This window comes from Brassica rapa, chromosome A09 (assembly GCF_000309985.2).
Source record: "Brassica rapa cultivar Chiifu-401-42 chromosome A09, CAAS_Brap_v3.01, whole genome shotgun sequence".
NCBI classification, from domain to species: domain Eukaryota; kingdom Viridiplantae; phylum Streptophyta; class Magnoliopsida; order Brassicales; family Brassicaceae; genus Brassica; species Brassica rapa.
In genome coordinates this window covers 4,044,382-4,071,990 of record NC_024803.2, presented here as the reverse complement: position 1 = coordinate 4,071,990, position 27,609 = coordinate 4,044,382, and the positions used below count along the sequence as shown (strand labels likewise).

The window sequence follows — 27,609 nt, the reverse complement described above, 5'->3', positions numbered from 1 at the left end:
TGGCGAACCGTTTCATTGGTGGAAACAACAGATTGACACACTCCAGTACTCCACCGGGTCTACGGGAATTGAATATATAATTATTATTCAGAGCTTTCTCGAAAATTACAATCCTCTCTACTCTTTTTCCGATCTACTCTCCGGTGAACCACCGTTAAGATTCCCGATGATGAGAGACCGGCAGCTATTCTCCGCCGTTTTGCTTGTCTTAGCTTTCGTTTCTCTCCAGAAGCTTTGCTACTGCGACGATCAAACGGTAATTTCGATTTTCTCGGTAGATCTGAAGATTTTAGATCTGAGTTTCGTTTTTTTCTTGTTCAGGTGTTGTATGAATCGTTCGATGAGGCATTTGATGGCCGTTGGATCGTATCGAAGAATGGTGATTACGAAGGTATTGTTGTATATCTCTACACTCTCACTGTTTGGTATGGTGTTGTTCCGATCTGCGTCTTGATTAGGAATGTGAACGATCTATACGTATAGAGGAATCAAATCTGAGAGTGTTGATTGAAGTTTGAATCAGCTGAGTTGTGATGTGTTGCACTCAACGTATAGAGGAATCAAATCGAGAATGTTGATGTGAAGTTTGAATCAGCTGAGTTGTAATGTGTTGCAGGCAACATATAGAGGAATCAAATCTTGACTTAGTAGTAGTGTAATTCGTTATCTCACGTTATGATGTTGAATGTTTGATCTTATAATGCAAAATCTGACTTAGTAGTAGTAATTGTTTTGCTCTTTGTACACAGATATTGCCAAGGCATTAGAGCATGCATGTGTTTGTGTGTTTTTGTTGAACCTGAGGTGTTTGTTGCTGATGATTCTCCCACTTTTCGTTGAAGCTTCTTTGTTAAGACCACTTTTATTTGTTTTCAGGTGTGTGGAAGCATGAGAAGAGTGAAGGACATGATGACTATGGACTCCTCGTGAGCGAGAAGGCTCGTAAGTACGGTATAGTTAAAGTTCTCGACGAGCCACTAAACCTCAAGGACGGAACCATTGTTCTTCAGTACGAGGTTCGTTTCCAGGAGGGGCTTGAGTGTGGTGGTGCTTACTTGAAGTACCTCCGTCCACAGGAAGCTGGATGGACACCTGAGGGATTCGATAGTGAATCTCCTTACTCCATCATGTTTGGACCCGACAAGTGTGGAGCTACGAACAAAGTTCATTTCATTTTGAAGCACAAGAACCCCAAGAGCGGCGAGTACGTTGAGCACCATCTGAAGTTCCCTCCCTCTGTTCCTTATGACAAGCTTTCCCATGTCTACACCGCCATCTTGAAGCCAGACAACGAGGTTAGAATCTTGGTTGATGGAGAGGAGAAGAAGAAGGCTAACCTACTCTCTGGAGAGGACTTTGAGCCTGCTTTGATCCCTGACAAGACCATCCCTGACCCTGAAGACAAGAAGCCAGAAGACTGGGATGAGAGAGCCAAGATCCCTGACCCTAACGCCGTGAAGCCTGAGGACTGGGACGAGGAAGCACCCATGGAGATAGAAGACGACGAAGCCGAGAAACCCGAAGGATGGTTAGACGATGAGCCTGAGGAGGTGGACGACCCAGAGGCAACCAAACCTGAAGATTGGGATGATGAGGAAGATGGTATGTGGGAGGCACCAAAGATTGACAACCCCAAGTGTGAAGCAGCACCAGGATGCGGTGAATGGAAGAGACCGATGAAGAAAAACCCAGCTTACAAGGGCAAGTGGAGTGCACCTATGATTGATAACCCTGCTTACAAAGGAATCTGGAAGCCCAGAGACATCCCTAACCCTGACTACTTTGAGCTAGACAGACCTGACTACGAGCCCATTGCAGCTATCGGTATAGAGATCTGGACGATGCAAGACGGTATCTTGTTTGACAACATTTTGATAGCGAAAGACGAGAAGGTCGCTGAGAGTTACAGACAGACAACGTGGAAGCCTAAGTTCGATGTTGAGAAAGAGAAACAAAAGGAGGAAGAGAAGGCTGCTGAATCTGCAGATGGTCTCAAGAGCTACCAGGTAAATTGATTTTCCAACTGAATCAAACTTCTACTAATATATACATTTGGCTTCTTGAATAAATACTTACATATGTGAATGATGGGTTGCAGAAGGTTGTGTTCGATCTGTTGAACAAGGTTGCAGACATTTCCTTCCTAAGTGCCTACAAGTCCAAGATCACAGTAAGTTTCTCCTCCCTCGTTCAATCCATGTTGCATTGTTATGATGATGACTCAGACCTAAAGAGATTTTGAAAATGGTGTCGTTTTTGTAGGAATTGATTGAGAAAGCTGAGGAACAACCAAACTTAACCATTGGTGTCCTAGTCTCCATTGTTATAGTATTCTTCTCGCTCTTCATCAAGCTTATCTTCGGTGGCAAAAAGGTAAATTTTATGGCATTTTTGTTGCTGTTGTATATGTATTTTGTAAAGAGTATGGGACACGTGAAATCTAAATAAATGAAAATGGTTTGGTATAGGCGTCGGCGGCGGCGGCGAGTGTGGAGAAGAAGAAACCAGAAGTAGGAGAGAGCTCAAAGAGTGGAGATGAGTCAGAGAAGAAGGAAGAAACCGCTGCTGCTCCCCGCAAAAGGCAACCGAGACGTGATAATTAGAAGGAAGTGTTTTAGAATTGAGAAGAACAGTGTTTGAAAGGAAAGATAAGATTTTCTTTATGTTGTTTTTGATTTTATTTGTGTTTTCTGCTGTAGCATATTAAGATAGAATTGTGCTGTGTTTCGGATCAACTGTTATCGGTCATCGCTGAAAACTTATTTTTATCGTTCACTTTCCACTAAATTTGGAGAGGAAACATTTGATATTTGTAGATTCATTCGAGTTGAATAGACATCTGTTCAGTGTTCAACACAGCATCCATCAATGAGTTTATAGTTTGCAAGCATTTTTTTTCTTCCTTGCACTTATTTCAAACAATTAGAAAGCATTTATGTGGATACTAGACATATTAATTCGAAACGGAAATACATCAGATTGATCACATTGCACTTGGAGATTCAAAGCACAGAGAAAAGATGATCACATCAGATTGATCATCTTTTCTCTATGCTTTGAATCTCCTAGTGGAGCTTGTTATGAGTTTTATTTCAGTACTTTGTTTGTTTCATCCCCTTGTCTTTTGACAAAGATACAATTTCATGATTTCTAATGACAAAAAAAAAGAAGATCAAATTGCACTTTCTGCTTTTGTACATTACCTGCTTACACACGTTGTGCAATTAACTCGCTATATATATAAACATTTGAGGGTACATAAGTCAAATTTATTTTAAATTATTCAAACGTCACCAATTTAGTGATTTTAAACGTATTTACGTTTTAAACGACCAAGTAGAGTCTAACCGTGTATATTTAGCCCGACAATAGATGTCTTTTTTTTTTTTTTTTTTGAACAAAACTTGCTTTATCTACTTAAGAGATTCAAAGAACAAAACTTGCTTTATCTCAAGTCTCAATCTAAAGGCACACATAGTTATAGTGTAACACACCCATATAGTTATAGTGTATCTCATATTCATTCCTCGGAGTCAGAATGGCCGGGCAGACGCGTTAGCGAAAGAGGCAAGATCCAGAGATTATATTTTCTCCCATATAGATCAGATCCGGACAGATGGAGATGCTCCTCGGAGAATCGACTCGTCTGTTCTCCACTTGATCTAGCTTAGATGGGAAGACGACAAAAAAAAAAAAAAAAAAAAAAAAGTTATAGTGTAACACAGAGAACAAAACTTGCTTTTCCCAAGTCTCAATTATTCAAGATCTTCATCCATCTCTTCTTCACTACCCTCTTCACCTTCTTCTTCTTCTTCACTACCCTCTTCACCTTCTTCTTCTTCACCATCTTCATTTTGCTTCTTCTTCGCTATCTTTTCATCCCCATTTTCTGAAACAAACCCATATAAACCCAAAAATCAGATGATTCATCCTGTCGTAGCCAAGATTTAACAAAAAAAAAAACACAATGTGAGCTGTGGGGGATGATAAGATGAGCATTTACCAGATTCATCAAATATGATTCCTCCTGAACACAACCCTTCCTCCACTTTAACTAGCTGCATTGTCATCCTCGGTCCAATCTCTTGCAGTTTCACTGCACTCTTTGTGGACCCCCTATTAACTCTGCCTAAATCAGATGATAGTGTCACTGTCGCCGCTTCTTCATCTCCTTCGCTCTCTGATCCATAACCAGCCCTGAAACATAAAAGCCACCAAACAATCACAATAATTCGTTTCACACTGGAATCAAATGAGATCCTTACTTGGTGACAAAATCACTAACATCCTGCAGATTCCTAAGATCAGGAACCTCATGCTTTTCCACAAACTTTCTGAGCCTACGAGACACTCCTACAGGCTGAAGCCTTATGGAATAATGCCGAAAATCAATGAGTTTTGTGTCTTTGTTGTAGTTCAAAAGTACTAATCTCTGACATGTGGAGAGCTTGACCTGACAGACATATTATTTCCCAATCAAATTAGCTGAAAACAAGTTTACAACCAGTAATAATAAAAAGCACAAACAAACTTACAGTGTTGATATCAATAGCTGGGAATATGTTCTGAAACATGATCGTAGCTAGCTTCAGATGCAGCTCTTGAGTACCAAATCCAGAAAGTACAATCTAAACAAAGACAACACTCTCAACCGTTAGCAAAACCAAACAGGAAGTAACTAAGAGAGATTGAGATTGATTACCAAAGGGGGATTCTTGAAAAGATCTGGAGGACATCTAGGCCGAAGCTGAGACTGAGCTATATCCGAAGCTAGCGAGTACTGATGAATCTTGAACGTGAGAGTAGGACCCTGAGGGGTTCTCGCTACTCTCAGAGACAACGCAGACGCTGTCTTCTTTAGCATAAGGAAATGAGTAACACCCATTGGACCAGATACATTCAAAAAGTCTCTTAAAGTGTTCCTCTTCTTCTCCTGCGAAGGTTAACAACTTTTGCATCAGTAAATGGTCACTCAAATCACAAACCCTCCAAACATATATTAAAACCCTTGACCTTTAAACTGAGAGCAGTGTAGGGAAGCATGAGCTTCCTCAAATCCATCTGAAGCTGTTTGACAGAGGCGGGAAGCTTCGTCCTCGAAAAGACGAAGCTTTTTGGGATCTTGTCACCAGTGACGTGATCAACATTCGCTTGATTGTTCTTCTTCATCGCAATTGGCTTCACATTGACCCTACCCTTCTTATTCTAATATCATCACTAAGTGTTAGAAAACACAGTAAATACAGAGAAAATCATCAAAGAAGTGTTTCCACTTACGTTTTTGAAACGACCCATTTGATTGATATCAGCAAAGCTTCCACAGATTCTGGAATACAAAGAAGATACATTTATGTAAAATGAGCTCGAAAGTTAGTTTTTTTTCAAAAACCCAGAACTATGGATGATTGAATTAAAACGATAATCAACGCACGCAATCGAAGTAGGAATCATTACCTAAACCCTAATTTCGCCAGACGGAGGTTGAAGATGACGGCCAATTTTAAAAGATCATCAGATGATTAATCCCTATATACTCAAACCGGTTTCCGAATTAAAAATAAAAGTTAAACCGGTTATCTCTAAAACCCGGTTTACATTAATTTTCTCGTCACGAGTCCGGTTTAATATTCCGACCAATTTGCATAAACGAATTGATTCAGTTATTCGTCTTCCCGACAAAGATCATTCATTACAACAATTACCCAAAAAAGAACCCAAACCGGTTCTCTAAAACCCGGTCTACATTAATTTTCTTATCACGAGTCCGGTTTAGTATTTAAACCATTTGCGTAAAGAGAATTGATTCAGTTATTCGTCTTCCCGACAAGATAGCTTAGCATTTTTTTCTTCATTACAACAATCACACACAACTTGTTGTTCCGTCTTTGCTCATTGTTTGATTCTCTCTCCGTGGAGATTTCTTTGGTAATGTTTTCTTCCTCAATGCTCTTCGATTAATCTTCGGCTTGCACCTACTCAATTAGCAAAGATCGTACTTTTTTCATTCAATTCATATTTTAATCGAAAGTTTTTAACTTTTCGATACGCTTTTTTTTTACTTTTTAAAGATTTCAATTTATTTATCATTGATGGTATGATTCTGCGGTTTTTTTTTCATTTTCTCCTCTTCTTCGATGAACTCGAGGAACTCTGTTATACTATATGATAATCTCTCTAATACGACGTCGTCTCTGGACTCTGCGTTTGGTTAAAGGATGAAACTTTACAACATCAATGATCTGATTTGTTACTCTGTGCGTTGCAGAAAAGATGCTCAAGGTCCCTGAACACCAAGTCGCTGGCCACATCGCCAAAGATGGGAAGCTAGGCCCCCTCGTAGACAACCAAGGACGATTCTACAAGCCGCTTCAAGGCGACGCACGCGGCGAAAACGAGGCTAAGTTCTACGAGTCCTTCTCCTCAAACAAGAACGTTCCTGACCACATCCGTGGTTACTTCCCTGTGTACCACGGCGTTCAGCTCGTTGAAGCCTCTGACGGATCAGGCAAGCTTCCACACATGGTTCTTGAAGACGTTGTTTCGAGCTACGTGAAGCCTTCTGTTATGGATGTTAAGATTGGGTCTAGGACTTGGTACCCTGACGTGTCTGAAGAGTATTTTAACAAATGTATCAAGAAAGATAGGGCCACCACTACGGTCTCTTTGGGGTTTAGGGTTTCGGGTTTGAAGATTTTCGACTGCCAGGAGTCGAGGTTCTGGAGACCGGACAAGAGGGTTGTTCTTGCGTATAAAGCTGATGGTGCAAGAACGGCTCTAAGGAAGTTTGTGTCGTCGAACTCGCTCGCTGATGACTCGGTACCGGACTGTGCATATGCGTCAGAAGTTTACGGAGGTTCTGATGGGATCTTGGTGAAGTTGTTGGAGGTTAAGGCTTGGTTTGAGACGCAGACGCTTTACCATTTCAACTCTTGCTCGGTCTTGATGGTTTATGAGAATGATTCAGGGGGTGATGAGAGGAGGGCACAGGTGAAGCTGGTGGATTTTGCGCATGTTCTTGATGGAAACGGTGTTATTGATCATAACTTCTTTGGTGGACTCTGCTCTTTCATTAAGTTTATTCAAGATATACTTTAGAGCTCAGACAACCGCTGTGAGAATGGGCACTAGGGACTAACTGTGTGTGTCCCTTCAAATAATAATCTCCAGTTCTTCCTTCCTTGGGCTAACTGTGTTTAGATACAGACCTGTGTCTCTTTCAATTGTATAATTTGGTTATGTCCTGCCGAACCAAACCATTGTACTGCACTTTTTCTTTAATGAAGTTTCCATGGAAGTAAACTAGATTTGGAGCTTGAGTGTTTTTGTTTTTGTTATTACATAATCTCATTACATAATGTTAGACTGTTTTGTTTCTGGCTCTGGATCTTAACTCTGGAGTAACGGAGAGTGTTGAGCTTTAGAGTGTTGCAAGACGAATACAAATCTAACATTATGTAATAACTTCCAATAGTGTCATTGTGTGTGTTACATATACAGATGAAAGGATGCAGTTCTCATTATTCATCAGTACATACCATTTCTAGTTACAATGACAAATAGATTTTGTGGGGGAAGTGGAATGTTTTGCAGATTCAAAGGAAAGGATCAATCCGAGGGTCGTGCTCGCTAGCCATAGCCATTCCTGTGCACAGACATGTCGGACACATCACCTAAACAACAACAACACACATACAACTTAGCATCCACATCTTAGCTTTTGAGCTTTTAGGTTTGTTGTTTTTTACCTTTCCAGCACCAGAACAGTTTGAACATCTTTCGGTTTTAGATGTTGATACAGAATGGTTCCCTCCAGCAATAGCTGAGACTGGTTCAGATATAATAAGAGAACCTGTGCTAGAGCAACGAGCACATGCTAGATACCCTGTGTTATATAAGATACCGTTGTTAAAACCAAACAGTATTTGTATCTCTTGATTATGAGGAAGCATCATTACCAGTTCCTAGACAGTATTTGCATCTCTTGTGCTCTTGCTGCTTCACGTTGTTGACTTCAACAACCATCAACGCTGAGATCACACCAACAGCTCCTCCAGAGAAGGACGCTACTATTGGGTCTACTTGACTGGTGAACACACAAGAGTTAAGCATCCTTTCTATAAAGTTGCAAATGCATATAAAGAGAGATACTAAACCTCAATTGCATAGGTAGATGAAGGCTTTGAATGAAATCTTTATATGATGTGCCTCCTATACCTAGCTTCAGCTCTAGCTGCAGAAGTTACAAATCAAAACTATATTACATAAAGCAAAAATATAAAATTTTAAAATTTTCACACATATTAAAAAAAACAATACATTAATAATCACAATAATTTTTTTGAAGTTTAAAATTTACCATTAAATAATGCATGAAAAATGTAAAAAACAAATATCTATTTGAAACAATTTTTTTCTTATGGATCTTTTAGAAACGGAGGAAGTATATTGCCAATCTTAAAGAAGGGCTTACAGTAGGAGCTAGTAGGCCACCGAAGAGGATGATCCCAGCAATGAGTGAGAAGCAAGTTGCGTAATAGACTCTCAAATTGGCAGCAGTCTAGCAAAATCAAAATGTATTTATTATCAATACAAAACACACAAAACCCTCTAAAGAAAGTGTTTAAATACTTACCAAAGGAGGTAAGAATGGGATAAAAGAGGGGAAGTTAGGTAGTTCATGTTCTTGCTCTTCGTCTATGATGCCAAGCTCTGTGTTTCTAATACGTTGTTGTATTCTTAGCCTCCGTACCTGTGTATTAACAGATAGTTAACAAAGGAGGAAGACAGTTATAGAAACTAATTAATAAAACCTCTTCCATGTGCAAGAAGATCTTGTTTCGTCTGCTTCTAATGTTATCTTGAATCTCCTGTAATTGCATTTTAGCAAAGTCCTGTACTGTTTCAGGCCCTTCTATGATACAAAACCTGCATTAAAAAAATAATAAAAAATCAAAAAGTTGAAACTTCAAAAACGATTAAACTCCAAAGTCTGAAACTTTACTGATTCAACTCTCTCATGGGCATAACAAAAACATCGGTTAAAAGAGCTTAATTTGATTACCCGGAAGCGAATTTGTCGGAGGAATCAGAATCGAGAGAGGAAGAGTCAGAGTCCAAGGCCGTGAAACGCCATCTCAGCCTTTGGTTTCTCCCTGGTGAAGACAGCTTTGAAACTGAAAAACGCGAACCGTACGGATCAGGTGGGTGGGAAACAGACAAGATCCTACCCAAACAAGACATGGTTTCGAAGTCTTCAGCAGCAGCAGCGGATCAATTAGTTTGCCTGTTCTTTTATGTGTCTGTGTGGTTTAGTTTTGGTCGTACAGTGAGAAATCAGAAATCGAGACCGAGAGAGAGAGAGAGAGAGACCACCACACTCTATTACGAACTGTGGTTTTTGTACGTGGCGATATTTTATTTGTTTATTTTTTACACTTGTTTTTAGTGTTGGTAGGTTTAATTAAATAAATAAATTTCGTTTTCAGAAAACTTGTGGTGGCAGGATATTTTTTTTCTCCACACTTGGGAATTTTTTTTGTTATGGATAATCCATGCATGTTTATCTTTAAAGGTGTTTAGAAAAAAAAATACATAAGTGGGCCGGGTCGAATTATATTAAATGTTTTGGTGGGTTTTGTAAACATTTTCCTATCTGCAAAGGCCTTTTACAATGCGCTTATTAGTATAAGATGATAACATGTTGACCCAAATCTAACTTTTAGTTTTCTTTTTGCCATGTGCCAATATTATATACCATGAGTTCCCGGTTACACAAAAAAGAGTTTTCAGTAAAACAATGGGTTTTAGACCTCTAATCTTATATACCGTGAGTTCCCAGATTAGACCTAAAATCTTTTTTAGATTTGGAGTAAACATGTTAAATTTGGATTTATCATAAACTTAAACCAGTTGTTGATAAGTAAATAGGAAAAAAATATAAGTGAACAAAATAGCAAGAATAAAAAAAATGGTTGTTCATTCTCAAATTTAGCAAAACATAATTTTGTTCTTTATTTCTCTACAAAAAAAATGAAAAGGAAAAAATATTCTCTGTGAATGATAATTTTTTTAGGAACTTTAAAAAATGCGTTATTTTCCATCATTTCTTAGTCACTATTCATACCCTGATTAAATATAATCTTTTATACTAAAAATAGTTTGAACCTAGGGCACAATAAACCAACCCTTTGTACTTACCAATGTGCTACTAACACTTCGATTACATCTTACAGTAGAGTTTCAATAAAACTTTAAACTGCAATAGGACGATTTTCATATATGCATTCACATCTATTGCATTTAAGCCAATCAAGTTCTCATTATGTAATGTTGTGTAATATTGGGGGACCTGGGTGGAACTAGTAGTGACCCTAGTGACTAGTGAGTCCAGCACGTGATAAAAGGTAAGGTTCACATAATGTTGTTAACTTGTTAGAAACCTATGGACTAAATCGAAACTTTAAATATACATTACATTTTTTATTTAACAAAGTATATATGATATTTTATATAAAAAAGTATTGATTTTTTTTAATGTTCATGTATTGTTATTAATATGCATATATGAATTCTACATAGCTTATACTTTTTTGTCGGCACATAAGCTTATATATTCACGATGAGACATTTTTTTGAAGAAAATTTACATAGATGGGATGTATCAGTCCGGATTTTCCAACCTGTTCACTCCACTACACAACTTGATCCATTCACATCATATATACGTAATCCACTTTCTAGATATTTTGAAACAAACTGGAGGAATGTTGTAAGAAACACTATGTGAACCCCTATTAATATCCAATAGTTTGAATCTAGGTAGTGAGCTTTCAGATATTTTTTGGGTCTGTTATATTTATGTATATGTATAACAATATAGATTATGAAAATGAATATTCGATCATATCCTAAAAGAGACATGGCATATGGTAGTTGCTCCACCGTAGGAAGTTGTGCGTGTGGACCGCTTCACCGTTGAAAATATGTTAAAAGTTGCCATCATTCCAAAAAGGATCCTTTAGATATTTCTTAGATCCAAAAACTTCGAGTGTTACTATAGAGCTAACTAAATCCTCGCCTGGGATAACAAAATCGTTGCCTGGGATAACAAAATCAGTGTAAACTTGTGGACTAGTGTAAATTTTGTAGAATGAGGTGGATACCATCATTAAAGTATAAATACAGTTAGGGGGTGGTATTGGATCCAGGAATTTAATAGAATTTCAAAGAATTCATAAATAAAAAATTTTGCAGTAGTTTATAAGATTTGACGAGGTTTGGATGCATTTACATAATTCTTATGTTTACTTTTCCTTATGGATTTTAAAGGAATTGACATAAATTGGAAAGAATATTAATTTCTCTAAAATCTATGAAATTTTTGGATTTTTGGTTGTGATGTTTCTCCGATTTCCATCCTAATACAAAAATTGAAAAAATAAATATATTTACTAGTCATCTTTCACATACATATGTATATGCAAATGATTATCTTATACAAACAAATAATATGAGCAAACGGTAAGTACTAAACTAACGTCATTGACTAATGATAACAAAAAGACTAAAAACAAAAACGGTAAGTACGAGTTTCATGCTTTTCAAATGTCAACTAGATTGAAAAGTTCCAGAAACTATCCTAGCGAGATAGAGAGAAGATTACGATCCATATATTACGAAGGGGAAATTAATATTACCTGGCTCTGAAACAAGAGAGAAGAAGCGGAGAACTCTCGGCGCGTTACTCGATGAGGAAAGTGGATAGGCAGAGGAGGAAGAGGGAGACACCATGAGGGATAAGAGATAGAAGGAGAGACAGGATAACACGTGAAACCACGAGTGCTACCACTACTCTCTCTCCCGTCGCAAATGACGGCGATGATTCTCCGACCATATGATCGCCGTGCAATAGTTTATACTATCATTACAACAACAGAAAGGCATGAGTTACAACTCTGTATGTGAACATGGAGGTTCAGACTGATCGTCACCATTCTTTGCCCTACGTTTGGAACAAATAAAAAACAGAGAAATAGAGATAAATGTGATTATTGTTGTGTTTTATTACGATACAATTCTCTTCATAAGAGTAAGGAATTGGTTCTTTGTTTTTTTACAATAATTTTCCATTAAATTCTTTTCAAATAACATTACTACAAAATCTATCAAATAGTGAATAACACAAGAATTTAAAGTAATTAGAAAATTGATTACAAATCTTTAATCCAATAACAGAAGCATTTGAAAGAATTGATGAAATGCATAATTGAATAACAGTAGAATTTAATGGAAACTAAAATTCATTCAAATTCCATCAAATTTCTAGATCCAATACCCCCACCTTAGTGTAAAACAACCATAAGCATCAGAAAGTAACAAAACTAGATATCAATTACAGAAAGAATACGAAATAAATTGTTCTTTTTGATCTATAAATGTAATTTTAAATCACTGAAATTAAGAATTTATATGTCTGTTCCATTTATTAAGTTAATATATATGTTTTATATAATATATTTTCGATGCACGTACAAGATGAATCGATCGACGTCTACAAAGTTGATTTAGCCTGTTATTTTTTTCGTCTCATTAAATATTTATGTTTTATTGCCTCTGCATCTAAGTTTTACTTCTTGAATTCTATCCAGTTTCTATGCACACACGTTTTTTCATACTTGCGAAATGATATCATCATATAAAAATACCTTTACAATTTTACAAAAAAAAACTTTACAAAACACCGAGCTAATATAAGCAAAACCATATGATGACCTCTTACATACGTAATAAATAACATACTAGAATTATAGTTTAATAATAAAATCATACATAAACAAGCATGAATAGTTTCTTGATTTCAGTGTTTGAATTTAAGTTATGTCTTAGAAAAGTATAGACCCTTTGAACTTGATATAGCAAATTAATGTTAGTTTGGAAGGTTTCCAATTGAGTTCGATGAGTCAATCGATAATATCCTAGGTAAACATTATTCGATCATTCTGAAATTTTGATCGAAAAGACATTCATTAAACCTGAACTTACCACAAATCATTACCACCTGATCATTACAATAGACTTAAGAGGCCATTTAATCAACTAAATCCGCGGATATATTGGCTTCTCGTGGTACAAAGACAAATTCGAGATCAGAAAATAGAGAGGATATATGAACAATTAATATACCTTGCAAAATCCAATAGAGGCTTCGACTAATTTATTGTAATGATGAACTGGTGGTTTTCTACAATTATTGATGATGTTGATGTTGATGTTTGTAGCATTGTTTTATGGATGTATTTTTGTTGTAGTGATGATGATAATGCAGAACATTTCATAACCACAAGCCGTAATTAGTAAAAAATATAAATGGGAATGCCGTTAACGCGTCTTAAAGGGTTTGTCGAAGATAATATTTTCTACTTTAAAGAAACTCAAGTAGTTCAGTAATACCAAACATCTAATCATTCCTTTTGACATATATTTTAATGCCGACTTTAGTTGAGAAAATAAAGATAATCCATATGGTTAGTTATGGTAATTGATATTTAAAACAAAAAGGTGAGAAAATTGACAGCTTGTGGCTTCATGATTGATCATCTTATTATATTGTTAGGGCGGTGGTGCCTATTTACAGTTGATAACTACGTCTTAAGTGAAAAATTATATAACCAAAAAAATGTATAGCTCAACATGTGTAGGAGATACATTTGCAATGCATTTTTCTTCTTTTTACCTGTTTTTCCTCAGAAAATAAGTTTTTGAAAAAAGAAATTCAGAAAGGGTGGGTTGTCCCATCTCACACTATTAAACCCACTTGTCACTGACCGTTGTCTATCAGTAATGCTTCATGTTGCTGCCTATATAAATGGTGCGAGAAGCTTTGTTACAATAACTTCATAGCAAAACAAGATTTAGAAGTAGAAGAACATCTATAAAAAACTTACCAACAAAAGAAAATGATCAAAGGGCTCTTGTTGGTTTTGTTCTTTTTAATCACTGTCAAGACTTCTGTTTCTCGTCCATTAGCATGGTCAAAAGGTAACATGTCACCAGGCCAAAACACCCAAGGCGAAAGTGGGTCGGGCCGTGGGCCAAACTGGGATTACAATTGGGGTTGGGGTTCTGCTCCTGGATCCGGATGGGGTTACGGGTCGGGCTCAGGTAGATCTCCCACGGGTTGGGGAAGAGGATCCGGATATGGGTATGGGTCTGGATCTGGATCAGGTAGCGGATATGGGTACGGTTCCGGAGGTGGCGGAGCACGTGGTGGTGGGTATGGTTATGGAAGCGGAAATGGTCGGTCTGGAGGAGGTGGTGGTGGCTCTAATGGTGAAGTTGCCGCTTTGGGCCACGGTGGTAAATATCATCCGTGATGATAAGCTTGTAACTCCCAACTTAAAAGGTTTTGGGAGTAGTTTAAGTGTTTGAAATATCAAGGTTATTAGGTTTGGTACCCTTTTTAAATGTAACTTCCTTTGTCTTGTATTGTATGCTTAAAATATGGTATGGATTATGTGGTCGACATATCTTATGAACGTCTTTGCATGAATATGTGATATACTTTAGTGTATTTGTATGTATCCAGACGAGTGTTTAGATAATCAAATGGAAAAATATGATACGTTAGAAACTCATACCGGTTTTAACAGTTTTGTATTCGAAAATAACTATAGTTTTTTATTCACTTGTTAAGATTATGGTTTGCATTAACGATACATATCTATGCATTTTTGTTACTATTAAAACTTGCTCTAGTTATGCTGCATGTTACTATTCCTAATCTTATCCTATTAATATTTGGTCATTTACAGACAGAAACGGCAATTAATGTATCTGCTACATGCCCATCTATACATTAAGAACCAATTACACACTTGATTAGAGATACATTACGTAATTTCTACATTTAGTAGCATAAATTATTATTATCTCAAAAGTCGATAGAAATACAAAAGGAATCTAAACAACAATGAAAAGAAGAAACCGTGAGATACCATTGAACGATTTGACAAAGTCCTAAGCTCGATCCCAAATGTACCCATTGAATTAATACTGTGCGTATTCTGTCTCTGGACCCAGATGACCGTCTGCAGATTCTCATGTTTGAACGAAACCATGGTTCCTCTGAGGTACACGCCTAGAAGGTTTGTTGTACATCCCAAGAAGAAGCTGTTGGTTATCGTAGAAGAGCGTGAAGCTGCAAGAAAGGAATGTTTTGAGGCCGGTGGAGTCGAGAGAATGGTAAATGCAGTGCAGATCAGATGGAGAATGGTGAGGACCATGAGGATAAGGAAGACCCGCTCTGTGATGAGCAGCCCAAAGCCGAGTCAGAGAAGTGGGTCTCTTGCATCAGAGTTGTTGACCCCTAAGACAGCTGATACAACTTGTCTACTGGAACTTTCAAGACAACGAAGCTGCTTACAGTGTATGCACAGTGAATTTTCATGATAAAGAGTATGGTACTTTAATGGCCGAGCAGTTTCCAACACTTCCAATAGATTTACAGAGGAAAATAGCAGTTGAGCTGGATAGAACACCTACCGAGATTCTCAAGAAGCTTGAAGACGCTAGGAACAAGATCATTTAGTTCGTTTGTTGTAGTGTGCTTTTGTCCAAGTGAGAACTGATGAAGTTTGTTCTTCTTCTACTGTTACAATGTGTACAATTTCCACCTATCTCTACGGCAAGGTTCCAGAGACAGAGGATGAACCACCTTGATAGACTTTAGATCTATTCTCTCGTGATGTAACAAACTCTGTATTGAATAACAAAGTACAAAGGAGTAAAGCTTTGTAGTCGATCTCGAGTTACACTCTCATGACGAGCTTCACTCTAAATCACCGATCTCATAACGATCGGAGTGTATAGACTCATGACGTCTATAACAAACTACCACAAAAGCATGAATGACACTTACTCAATTACAACTCTATTTATACCCTTTTCTGTAACTGTAAAGACTCTACTTCAAATGGAAGTTTACTCTCTTCACTTCTTATTCATAATGCTTCTTGACTTCTCAACTCTCTCCCTCCAACTCTGGTTCACTCGCTCTCTCCTTCCCTCTTCTCTTACGATAGTAAACCTTCTTGAGTCTATCAATACCCCCCTCATCGAAATCCAGCTTGCCCTCAAGCTGGTAAGTTGGAAAACACGTTCGAAACTCATCATACAACATCCAAGAATCTTCAAGAGTGGGTTTGCCCTGCCAATGTATCAGCAATTCCAACTCTCCCTGCGCTCCATAGCGTTTATCCAAAACCTCCGCAGGTACAACCTGATCTTCTTCCTCAACAATACACCCCAGTGGAAGTACCTTACTTTGATCATGAGGACCCAACGCCAACTTCAATTGCGAGATATGAAACACCGGATGTACACGAGCCTCCACTGGTAACTGCAACTTATACGCAGCAGTACCAATACGTTCAAGGACTCTGTATGGACCATAGAACTTAGCAGCTAACTTCTGACAAAAACGCCGTGCCACTGTCTTCTGACGGTACGGTTGCAGCTTCAAATAAACCATATCTCCAACCGCTAGCTCCACGTCTCTGCGAGACTTGTCCGCTTGACGCTTCATGATATCTTGAGCACGTAACAGATTGCGCTTTAGAGAATCCAACATCATGTCTCGCTCATGTAACGCTGTTTCTAGTTCAAAATTCGAAGTGGAACCCGGTTCAAACCGTACTAATGCAGGAGGGTCTCTACCATAGAGAACCTTAAACGGAGTTGTCTGTAAGGACTTATGATACGTCGTATTGTACCAAAGCTCGGCCCAGACCAAATAAGCATGCCAAGAACGCGGGTGTGAAGAGCTAAAACACCTCAAATAAGTTTCCAAACACCTGTTCAATACCTCAGATTGACCATCTGTCTGTGGATGAAACGCAGTACTATACTTCAAAGTCGTCCCCGCCAAACGAAAAACTTCAGTCCAAAAAGAGCTTAAGAAAATGCGATCCCTGTCCGAAACAATGCTCTGGGGAAACCCGTGCAAACGAACCACTTCAGTGACAAATTTCTTCGCTACATCCAAAGCGGTGAACGGGTGTTTGAGGCTGATGAAATGAGCAAATTTACTTAACCTATCAATGACGACCAAGATAACGTTGAAACCATTTGAAGTCGGAAGACCTTCGATAAAGTCCATATTAATGTCGTCCCACACTCGTTCTGGAACCGGAAGTGGTTGTAGCAACCCTGCAGGAGATAAAGTTGAGTGTTTATGCGTCTGACAGATCGCACATTCTGCCACATACTGTTGTAACTGCTTGTGCATTCCTTTCCAAAAGAATGACCCCTGAACACGCTTCACGGTCTTAAGAACTCCGGAATGTCCTCCTACCTTGCTGTCATGAGCCTCTTGCAATATCAACGGAATGAAACGAGAGGATTTTGGTATAACTAAACGCCTTTTTGACCATAGTCTCCCCTCAATGACCTGGTATTTAGTTGAGACTAACATGCCCTCTCGTATCTTTCGAATGATGTCTTGCAAACCCGCATCCTCGTTAATTTCCTTATACAGATCTTCCCATTGAAGCACAGTAGGGACAGTAAGTGCCACAAGAGAAGAGGAGTTAGAAACCGAACGAGATAATCCATCTGCCGCTTTGTTCTCCTGTCCCGGCTTATAAAATATATCAAAATCAAACCCCAGTATCTTTGTTAGCCACTTCTGATATTCCATATTGACCTCGCGCTGTTCCAGTAAGAACTTCAGGCTCCGCTGATCAGTGTGGACATGAAACTTCCGCCCAATCAAATAATGTTTCCATTTGCGGATAGCCATGACTATTGCCATCAGTTCTCTCTCGTATGCCGGTTTCAGTTGTTCCCGAGGGGTAAGAGCATGACTAAAGAAAGCAATAGGTTGTTTGTCTTGCATTAATACAGCACCCAACCCGAAACCTGAAGCGTCTGACTCCACTACAAACACCTTCTCGAAATCTGGTAGTGCTAAAACTGGTGCGTGACTCATAGCATATTTCAACCCATCAAAAGCCGCTTGTGCTTCCTGAGACCAACCAAACTGATCCTTTCTGAGTAACATTGTCAGAGGTCTTGCTATAACTCCATAACTCTTGACGTAGTTTCTATAGTAACCCGTTAAGCCCAAGAATCCTCTCAGCTGTTTGATTGATTTCGGTGTTGGCCATTTCTGCATTGCTTCAATTTTTTCTGCATCTGTAGCCACACCCTGAGCTGAAATCATATGACCCAAGTAATCAATTCTCTTCACACCAAACGTACATTTCTTCTGGTTGGCAAACAGGCTCTGTTCCCGTAATACTTGTAACACCAAACGAAGATGTGTCTCGTGCGCTTGTTCATCCACACTGTATATCAAGATGTCATCAAAAAAAACTAGCACAAACTTGCGGAGGAATGGTTTGAAGACTTTGTTCATCAATGCCTGAAATGTCGCCGGGGCGTTAGTGAGTCCAAATGGCATAACAAGGAATTCATAATGACCCTCGACGGTTCTGAACGCAGTCTTGTGAACATCCTCCTCCATCATGCGTATCTGATGATATCCTGAACGAAGATCGAGTTTGGTGAAGACAGTAGCCCCATGAAGCTCATCCAGCAATTGATCTATTACCGGAATGGGATACTTATCCAACACTGTAACACGATTTAGTGATCTATAGTCCACACAGAAACGGAATGAACCATCCTTCTTCTTGACCAACAAGACTGGACTTGAAAAAGGACTTGTACTTGGTCTAATGATACCCGTAGTAAGCATATCGTTGACCATCTGCTCCATTGCGACCTTACTGGCGTGAGGATATCTATAAGGACGCACGGACACAGCTGAAACTCCTGGTTTGAGGATGATTGCGTGTTCATGCCCCCGAAATGGAGGTAATGTCGTAGGAATGGTGAACACATCCTTAAACGCAGAGAGTAACATAGAGAATTTTGTACGAACTTCTGGAATCGCAGATGTTGCTATAGAAGTAGCAAGTAGCACTTCTCTTCCTGCCTTACTACTCTTATAGACTGGCATCAATGACTTGAAAGAGAGTTTGGTGCAATGTAGGGATTTATCACCCACCAAAGTCACCTTATTCCCTTCATAGACAAACGAAAGGAGCTGCTCTCTCCAATCCACTTCGCACTTGCCTAATGTTTCAAGCCACTGAATGCCGAGTATCACATCCACGTTTCCCAGTTCAAGAGAGATGAAGTCACTTATGAAGTTGGTTTCATTTAATTGGAAGTGTACTGCTTGGCTAATTCCCAAAGCGTTCACAGTCACTCCATTACCCAACAACACGTCCAAGCTACTATCAGCATAAACTTTCAGTTGTAGCTTGTTCACAACTCCTGGTGTAATGAAGTTGTGAGATGCTCCGCTATCGAGCATGACTATCACCTCTTTACCGCATATGTATCCCCTCATCTTAGTCGTCTTAGGGGAATCAATGCCAAGATACGAGTTAAATGACAACGTATATAGTGTCTGTTGACGCATATCTTGTATCTGATCTTCATCATCGTCACGTAGATCCACCACTTCCATCTCAAGGCCATTAATGACTGTTAAGATTCGCAACTCTTTGTGAGGACACACGTCTCTATGTGCTGGTGACCAAGGTGCCTTGCACTTGAAACAGATCTTATCCTTTCGCATACGATCAAGCTCTGCGTCAGTATGTTGTAATCTTGGTCTCACATTGTTGCGTTGAAGCGGTGTGTTTTCCTTATTAGCCGTTGACTCTAGTTTTAGAGTATCAGTACGGTGCTTGTTGTTATACGTACCAGCACGTGCTCCCGACGACTGCCTTTGATAGCCTCCCCGCCCTTCACCAGCGGCCGAGCTTATCACGCTACAGAACGTCGTGCTCTGCATCTTCAGCACTGCCAGTTTGTGTTGTGTTAACGTGACCGGTTCCTTCAGGCGAATCACTTCTTTCATGTCAGGTTTCAAGCCATTAAAGAATACTTTGATCAAATTCCTCTCATCAATCCCTGTAACTTGATTCCGTAAGGCTTCGAACTCATTCACATAATCCTCAATCTCGCCTTCCTGTTGTAAACGAAACAATCTTGTTGCCGGATCATTATCAATAGGACCACTGAACCTATCAAGCATTCGATCTGTGAATTGCTCCCAACTCAAGAACGGCTTACTGCGAATCTCCCCGTTGAACCACTGTAACACCGGTCCTTCTAAACTTAGTGAAACCAAATGAAGCTTCTCCTCCTCATTGTAGTTGCCAAACCTGAAAAACCTCTCCACACGAGAGATCCAATCGAATGGCAACGCACCAGAAAACACAGGCATTTCTATTTTTCTCAACATCTTATCTCTATTCGCAAGAGTACCATGGATTCCCCGATAACCTAAATGTGTTGGCGATCCTCCTGTTTCAGAGATAGGAATCGATACCTGATCCACTGGAGGCACTGACGCGGAAGCAACCTCCTTCCCAGGTCTTTGAGTGAACGTCGCTGTTGTCTCGAATCGGCTCAAAACGTCGGTGATATGATTCAGCTTCGCTTCGATTGAATCCACCTTCGTCTGCAACGAATCGATCTTCTTCGTTGTTGTGCGATCGCTATGCGCTAGCTTCTCGTGATTGAGCTTCGATTGAGCTATGTCGTCTTGAATCTGTTGAAGATCCGCCAGGTTTACTGCATCTGAGGTCATCGTCTTCTCGCGATCACCTCCGTTACGCGTTTCGACCATTGCTTCGATTCGCGGTGGCTCCGATCAAGTTTCGCCGCACCAATGATAGACTTTAGATCTATTCTCTCGTGATGTAACAAACTCTGTATTGAATAACAAAGTACAAAGGAGTAAAGCTTTGTAGTCGATCTCGAGTTACACTCTCATGACGAGCTTCACTCTAAATCACCGATCTCATAACGATCGGAGTGTACAGACTCATGACGTCTATAACAAACTACCACAAAAGCATGAATGACACTTACTCAATTACAACTCTATTTATACCCTTTTCTGTAACTGTAAAGACTCTACTTCAAATGGAAGTTTACTCTCTTCACTTCTTATTCATAATGCTTCTTGACTTCTCAACTCTCTCCCTCCAACTCTGGTTCACTCGCTCTCTCCTTCCCTCTTCTCTTACGATAGTAAACCTTCTTGAGTCTATCACACCTTCCTACTAATAATCCACCAGAGGAGATGACTAAGAAGGATAAGTCACGTGCCAAGTTCTCGCAGAAAACGCTCATTCACATCGTTCCGTTCGCCCTTCTTGTATGTGCTCTAGTCCTGCGTATTGTAATTAATGGATGCGAAGTTCATTATGTATTTAGAAATTCAATGTATTTGAATTACAGGATCCGAATTGACATGAAACCTGAAGTGAAGAGGAATATGGTATTATATGGTAGGAGAAGTTTTAGAAAGAAAGAGAAAAGCTTAAAATATTTTTTGATTAAAAGCTTACAGAAAAAACTTGAAACTGTGATTATCCCATTGATATGTTATAATTTGGCATTTGCTCTTTGATCTAGCAAAAGATAGCAAGATAAAATATCCATACAAAAATAGAACATATCAAATACAAACTGCAAATAGAAAAAAAAGAAACAAATCAAAGAGATAGATTGCAAATATTAAAAACAAAATGAAAAGGTGAATGTTGAAGCTTGTCAATAGTATTATTATTATTTTTTTTTGCAAATGACTTTGTCAAATCGTTCAATGGTATCTCACGGTTTCTTCTTGTCAATAGTATTAAACACAATGAAAACATCATTCTGTTTTTTTTTTCTCTTACATAAATCTGTATTATTCTTATTCATATGTATATTATAAAGTAGATGGTAGATGTGTATATATAGTCATACCCAAAGCAATAGTTTATTAATATCTTTATATTATAATAATTTGTAATTTTGTAATTATATTGAGATATTCACACAAGTATGTTCTTGAAGTTTCTTTTTTTTTTTTTAGACAAACCTCAAATTTTATAGATTCTTACTCTCCATTTAAGGAGAAAGTGTTTACAGAGCATGATAACAAAGCCATCCTGGCCAATCAAACAACAATTACAATGAAGCAAAGAAAGATAGAAGCATACAAAACACTTAAACAACTAATGGCGTGGAGAGGTCCTCTAGTCTCAACAACCAAGCTGCAAAGTGAAAGTAAGCCTTGAGAATTAAAAACCACATTCAGTGATATAATTCCTGAGATTGAAACAGAAGCAAGTGCACAATTGACAATCCTTGAAATGGCTACACACACATAGGCGATTGAACACCATTTTGATGAGCCTTTGATTAGAACTTCAATATCTGAAGTATCTATAATCTTAAACGTTTTACTTCCTGAAACAAAACCACTTAAAGTAGATGATGAAATTAGAAGGGGAACACACTCCATAGAGGAGGAAAGAGAGCAGTAAATATCGACAAACAAGACCCAAGGAATTGAAATGTCAGACATAACTCCATCAAGCTGCCACAACAGAATACAAAAGTACTTCAATATAGCGCAGGCAGAACTGCATAAAGCAGTAAAGAGACAGCATACTGCAGTAAATGGCCGCACCAAGACTAGGGACAGACCAGGACAACACTCCAAAACAATCAACACAACACCAGTGAATAAGTTTGAAAATCTCAGAGATACAACCTGGATTGTTGGGAGATGAATGAAGCATGAGGTGGTGATGAGGGCCGAGCAACCCGTGCACGAAGCTACCACCAGATTGACAAGCTGTGAGGTAAAACATACAGTGACTGCGACGGGAGACAACGAAACCCATAAAAAGAGACTACATTCAGCAGTAATAAAGCCATTGGAGGAACCCAAACCAGGCACCAACAAACCAGCCACCGGGACTGAAGTAGAAGAGCTTCTTAGGACCAAAATCAGAGAGGAGATGAAAAGCCAAAGAACTCCAGAGGCAGAATACACTGAGATCTGAGAAAACTTCATATTTAAATCTAGACTCATGAATGATTCCGAAGCAGAGGACAGTAACAGGAGATGGAATGATGAGATGGAAAATCTCTTGGAGAAGACAGATCTGTCCAAGAATGAAACTCCATTGATGATATGGGATTTGCAGAGGATGAGAGTTTTGACGGGAGAGAAAGATCTGTTAGAGGTTCTAACGGGAGATGAGGGTGGATCGGGAGGTTCTGGAGGGTCAGGCTCCGTCAACTGACCGGAATCCATGGCAGAGGAGGAGAAGGCCAAGGGAGGAAGCCCCTGGCGGCTAGGGTTTTCTAGAGAGAGTTTTGAAGTAACGTTTTTTCCTGTGTATGAATGTTTCTTGTTCTTGAAGTTTCTTAAGCCGCTCAATTTGCTGGGTTAGGGCAATGAGCTATACATTCTGCTTGCGTAACATAACATTGTCATTTTTCCGGCGGTGCGTTGTTACATCAAAAACAACGTGTTCCAAAACATGGAAGGAGACGGAAATACTTTCTCTTGAACTCTAAACTATATGCGTTTCTCAAGGAAAATATGATTAAAAATGGAAAATGAAAATATAGTATATGCATAGTTGCAATGTCTATGATGATAAAATGGAATATTTGTTATAATATGCATCATTGCATTGTACATACATTGATGTAGAGGAACGAGAGAATCATAAAGAGGCACAAAATAGCAAGATGTTATGATGACGTTTTCGTAATACTCTTCTAAAAACGATGCATTTGTTTGCTATTTCATGGTTGTATTACCTACAGACGTACAATAGAAACTATATATATACATATGTAAGAGCAACCTTATTACTCTTGTATTTAAAATGGGGTTTTAAATTAAATAATAACTAGATTTTGACCCGTCCTTTGAAAGGGTAAGTATTATTTTTTGTTTTAAAAAAAAAAACAATTCAGTTTTCATATTTGTATTTTTCTTCGTAATTATATTTGTGTATAAATTTTAAAAAGCTCAATAATATAACCATAGAATTGTTTAATAAGTTAAATAATTCAGTTACATCGATAAAAGAAAAGTATTAGAGTGAAGTGGGTCATACCAGTTACAAATAAAATGCAAATTATGTAACTGCCGTCACTTAGAATTAATTTTAGATTCAATTATATGAAAATAATTAGTTGGACATAACATTTATCAATTGGTCATGATTTTAATGTAATAGAATAGATTATTTTAATAAAAATAATTAATTAATTTAAGATATATTAAATCATATATACATTAATAAATGTAATTAAAAGTCTTACAGAATATCTCATAATATCTTAAATAAATATTTTTCTTTGTTTCTTTTTTCATTTTTTCTTTATTACTTAGATATTCATTGAATTTTATAGATGAAATTACTCTTACTGGTTATGCATTAATTTATGGTTTAATTATTTTAGTTTTTTCCTATTCCTAAGTAAAATGTTAAATAAAAAATTAGAAATATGAAATGGATGCATGAATAAGTAGATCAATTTCATCCATACAATTCAATGAATATCTAATTAATAAAAAATGAGAAGATATATATTTTTTAATTTAAAATACTATGAGATATTCTTTAATACTTTCAAATACATATTTGTTAATGTATAAATGACTTAATATATTTTATACATTTAAATTAATTAATTAATTTTTATTAATATAATAATCTTCTTTGATTAGAATCCCATTTTAGATACTAGACTAATAACTAATAAGGTTGCTCTTTCATATTATATATATATATATATATATATATAGTCTATATTGTACTTTCGAGAAAATACAACCATTAAATAGCAAACAAACACACCGTTTTTAGAAGAGTATTACGATAATGGCATCGTCACATCTTACTATCATGTGCCTCATCATGATTTCTCTCGTTCTTATACAGCAGTGTATGTACAATGCAATGATGCATATATAAAAGATATTCTATTTTCTATTATTTATCATCAAAGACATTGTAACTATGCATATACTATTATATTAATTCTATTTTTTTTTAAATGCTATTTTTCTTATAGTGGGTGACGCATACGGTCTAGAAGCAAAAAGAAGACAGTGCCTCCCTGTAGAATGTTCCTTACCCAGAGTAGGAAGATATTGTGCTTGCTGTGTCGAAGGAGAGAAAACATTAAAATGTTGGGTTAAGAAAGAAGAATGTATGGCAAATTGCAAGAAGCTCCCAGTTCGTTGAATGGCTTAAGAAACTTGAAAGATTTAGAACATATTCATGTGAAATATCTCAATAAAATTATTAAAATTTTATAAAATTCAGATATTAATTAATTATTGTTTTGGATATCATAATATACATCTACTTAAATCTACTTACATATGATAACAAACTTGTGTAATATAAAGAAAAAACAGAATGCACCTTTTCTCTTTTTATCTTTGCAATTTATCTTTTTGTTAAATTCACAATTTTCTATCAATTGACCACAAGCTCACTCGAAAGCTAACATAATCAAATTGGGTCTAACATTAAAAAGCTAGACTAAGATAAGTTATAATTCTGCATGTCATGCTGAAAAGGTACTTATTTTTAGTATTTTTTCTGAAAAAAATATATATTGTGAATTGTAACCCTTTTATTTTACTTTGGTCGTTGTAAACCTAAGGGGTAAATTTTAATTGGTCTGTAATGAACTTGCATTTACATGTTACAATAAAGGACTTTTCTAAGGAACAAATCAAATGTTTTGATATAGTATTGTATTCTAAAATGTTATTTTGACAATATAATTTTATTTTCTAAAAGTTAGCATTTCAAAAATCATCTTTATTTAAATTAAAAAACCAAGACTAATTTATCAATCTCGTCATACAGTTTCATAGTGTCATGCATTTTTTTTATCAAGATTATAACTGAGTAACTATAACAAGGATCAAACTTTGTAGATGGGGATTTGGGGATGAGAGAAGAATCTATCGCGGCTAGGATTGAAGGATTGATGATCGAAGGAGACATCAACAACGATAGTGATGGAACTCAGACTGGTTTCTCGGGCGCCACATTAGAACTTGGTGGCGATTCAGACAAACTAGACCATGTTGCTCGGAGCACACGAGCTTCGAGGAAACTAATCAAAGGGTTCCATTAAAATTTATAAATTTGATGGATAAAGGTTCTTGTTTAATTGCCATCTTTACTCATGATTAACCATTTTGATATTTTGTTTCTACGTTACTTTATTGTGTGGAAGTATGAAGAAGAATGACAAGGAATATGGTATTATATAGTAGGGGAAGCTTTAGAAAGAGAGATAAGATCTTAAAATATTTTTTTTGATTGAGAAACTTAAAACCATGATTATCCCATTGATCTGTTATGGTTTAGAATTCTCTTCGATCTAGCAAAAGAAAAAGAAAGCAAGATAAAATATCCTTAAAAAATAGAACATATCAAATACAAACTGCAAATAGAAAAAAAAAACAGATCAAGAAGATAAATTGCAAAGATAAAAAGAGAAAATGTGAAACTTCAAAGCTTGTCAATGGTATTGAACACAATGACAAACATCATTTTATTTTTTTCTCTTACATAAATTTATAGCATTCTTAATCATATCTATATTTTAAAGTCGATGCCTGATGTATATATATAGTGATACCCAAAACAATAGTTTATTAATATCCTTATATTATAATATTTTATAATTTTATTGAGATATTCCACTGAGTATGTTCTAATTTCTTAAACTGTCTTAAGCCACTCAAATAGTTGGGTTCGGGCAACGAGCCATACATTCTGCTTCCGTAGCATAACACGTTAATTTTTTTTCCGATGGTGCGTCATTACAGCAAAAACAACCCGATGCAGGTATCGTACATGCAGGTACCCATTGACGGAAATCGATGCACTTTTTCTTGATTTCTAAACCATATGCGTTTCCTACTATATATGAAAAATAGGATTAAAAATGAGAAATGAATAGTTGCAATGTCTATGATGATAAAATGATCAAAAATGGAAAATATTGTATGCATTGTACATACAGTGATGTAGAGGAACGAGAGAAATCATAATGAGGCACATAATAGCAAGATGTGATGATGACATTATCGTAACACTCTTCTAAAAAATGATGCTTTTGTTTGCTATTTGATAGTTGTCTTTCCTACAGACGTACAATAGAGACTATATATATACATAAAAGCAATCTTATTAGTCTAGTATCTAAAATGGGATTCTAAATCAAATAAGATTATTCTCTTAATAAAACTAATTAATTAATTTAATTTGAATGTTTAAAATAAAGTAAGCCATCTTACATTAATAAATGTAATTAAAAGTCTTAAAGTAATATCTCATAATATCTTAAATAAAATATATTTTTTTGTCTCTCTTCTCATTTTCTCTTTTATTACTTGGATATTCATTGATTTTTATGGACGAAATTTCTATAATTTGTTATGCATTCATTGTATGGTTTACTTATTTTAGTTTTTCCTATTCCTAAGTAGTAAGTTAAATGAAAAAATATTTTTATAAAAATATTTTATCTTCTTGTAGGAATATTGTAAAGGATTATGTATCTCAAGAAGGCGTAGTTTTAATATTTTTTTAAAACTTCTCTAATAAAAATATTTTATCCTGTGTATATAAAAACTAAAATAAGTAAACCATACAATGAATGCATAACTAATTAGAGCAATTTCATTCATAA

General features: G+C 37.0%; 6 protein-coding genes across 12 annotated transcripts; 3 read left to right on the top strand and 3 right to left on the bottom strand.

The window, feature by feature from the left end:
• Positions 1 to 7: 7 nt before the first annotated feature.
• CAX1 (calnexin homolog 1) lies at positions 8 to 2,829 on the top strand. The gene is made up of 6 exons (XM_009113754.3): positions 8 to 256; positions 322 to 391; positions 877 to 2,006; positions 2,099 to 2,170; positions 2,263 to 2,373; positions 2,469 to 2,829. The coding sequence occupies exons 1-6, from the start codon at positions 167 to 169 to the stop codon at positions 2,601 to 2,603; spliced, it is 1,608 nt and encodes a 535-aa protein (XP_009112002.2). The 5' UTR covers positions 8 to 166; the 3' UTR covers positions 2,604 to 2,829.
• LOC103837394 (peter Pan-like protein) lies at positions 2,621 to 5,637 on the bottom strand. Of its 5 annotated transcripts, none has more exons than XR_004451114.1 (10): positions 5,455 to 5,637; positions 5,278 to 5,326; positions 5,014 to 5,205; positions 4,703 to 4,933; positions 4,536 to 4,628; positions 4,266 to 4,453; positions 4,004 to 4,197; positions 3,726 to 3,889; positions 3,414 to 3,494; positions 2,621 to 3,376 (listed from the first exon to the last, which is right to left on the bottom strand). XR_004451114.1 is itself a non-coding variant. In XM_033279391.1 (10 exons), the coding sequence occupies exons 2-9, from the start codon at positions 5,293 to 5,295 to the stop codon at positions 3,756 to 3,758; spliced, it is 1,020 nt and encodes a 339-aa protein (XP_033135282.1). In that variant the 5' UTR covers positions 5,296 to 5,326; positions 5,455 to 5,637; the 3' UTR covers positions 2,621 to 3,494; positions 3,726 to 3,755. The 5 variants fall into 5 exon arrangements, 4 of the variants coding, with proteins under 4 accessions (XP_033135282.1, XP_018509674.2, XP_033135281.1 ...); XM_033279391.1 differs by having other exon boundaries at positions 2,621 to 3,494; positions 3,726 to 3,799; positions 3,830 to 3,889; XM_018654158.2 differs by having other exon boundaries at positions 2,621 to 3,494.
• Positions 5,638 to 5,686: 49 nt separating this feature from the next.
• Positions 5,687 to 7,316, top strand: LOC103837393 (inositol polyphosphate multikinase beta). 3 transcript variants are annotated; one of them, XM_009113752.3, is made up of 2 exons: positions 5,687 to 5,925; positions 6,266 to 7,316. In XM_009113752.3, the coding sequence occupies exon 2, from the start codon at positions 6,271 to 6,273 to the stop codon at positions 7,093 to 7,095; it is 825 nt and encodes a 274-aa protein (XP_009112000.1). In that variant the 5' UTR covers positions 5,687 to 5,925; positions 6,266 to 6,270; the 3' UTR covers positions 7,096 to 7,316. The 3 variants fall into 3 exon arrangements, with proteins under 3 accessions (XP_009112000.1, XP_033135286.1, XP_033135287.1); XM_033279395.1 differs by having other exon boundaries at positions 5,817 to 5,925; positions 6,247 to 7,316; XM_033279396.1 differs by having other exon boundaries at positions 5,819 to 5,929; positions 6,251 to 7,316.
• A 107-nt stretch (positions 7,317 to 7,423) lies between these two features.
• Positions 7,424 to 9,400, bottom strand: LOC103837392 (protein ORANGE, chloroplastic). The gene is made up of 8 exons (XM_009113751.3): positions 9,062 to 9,400; positions 8,811 to 8,925; positions 8,633 to 8,749; positions 8,471 to 8,557; positions 8,154 to 8,230; positions 7,956 to 8,083; positions 7,746 to 7,882; positions 7,424 to 7,670 (listed from the first exon to the last, which is right to left on the bottom strand). The coding sequence occupies exons 1-8, from the start codon at positions 9,238 to 9,240 to the stop codon at positions 7,593 to 7,595; spliced, it is 918 nt and encodes a 305-aa protein (XP_009111999.1). The 5' UTR covers positions 9,241 to 9,400; the 3' UTR covers positions 7,424 to 7,592.
• Positions 9,401 to 13,860: 4,460 nt separating this feature from the next.
• Positions 13,861 to 14,633, top strand: LOC103837391 (putative glycine-rich cell wall structural protein 1). Its single transcript, XM_009113750.3, has one exon. It carries the CDS (start codon positions 13,956 to 13,958, stop codon positions 14,370 to 14,372), a length of 417 nt encoding a protein of 138 aa, XP_009111998.1. The 5' UTR covers positions 13,861 to 13,955; the 3' UTR covers positions 14,373 to 14,633.
• Positions 14,634 to 21,890: 7,257 nt separating this feature from the next.
• On the bottom strand, positions 21,891 to 24,831 carry LOC117128026. Its single transcript, XM_033279386.1, has 2 exons — positions 23,575 to 24,831; positions 21,891 to 23,446 (listed from the first exon to the last, which is right to left on the bottom strand). The coding sequence occupies exon 2, from the start codon at positions 23,177 to 23,179 to the stop codon at positions 22,031 to 22,033; it is 1,149 nt and encodes a 382-aa protein (XP_033135277.1). The 5' UTR covers positions 23,180 to 23,446; positions 23,575 to 24,831; the 3' UTR covers positions 21,891 to 22,030.
• Positions 24,832 to 27,609: the final 2,778 nt, after the last annotated feature.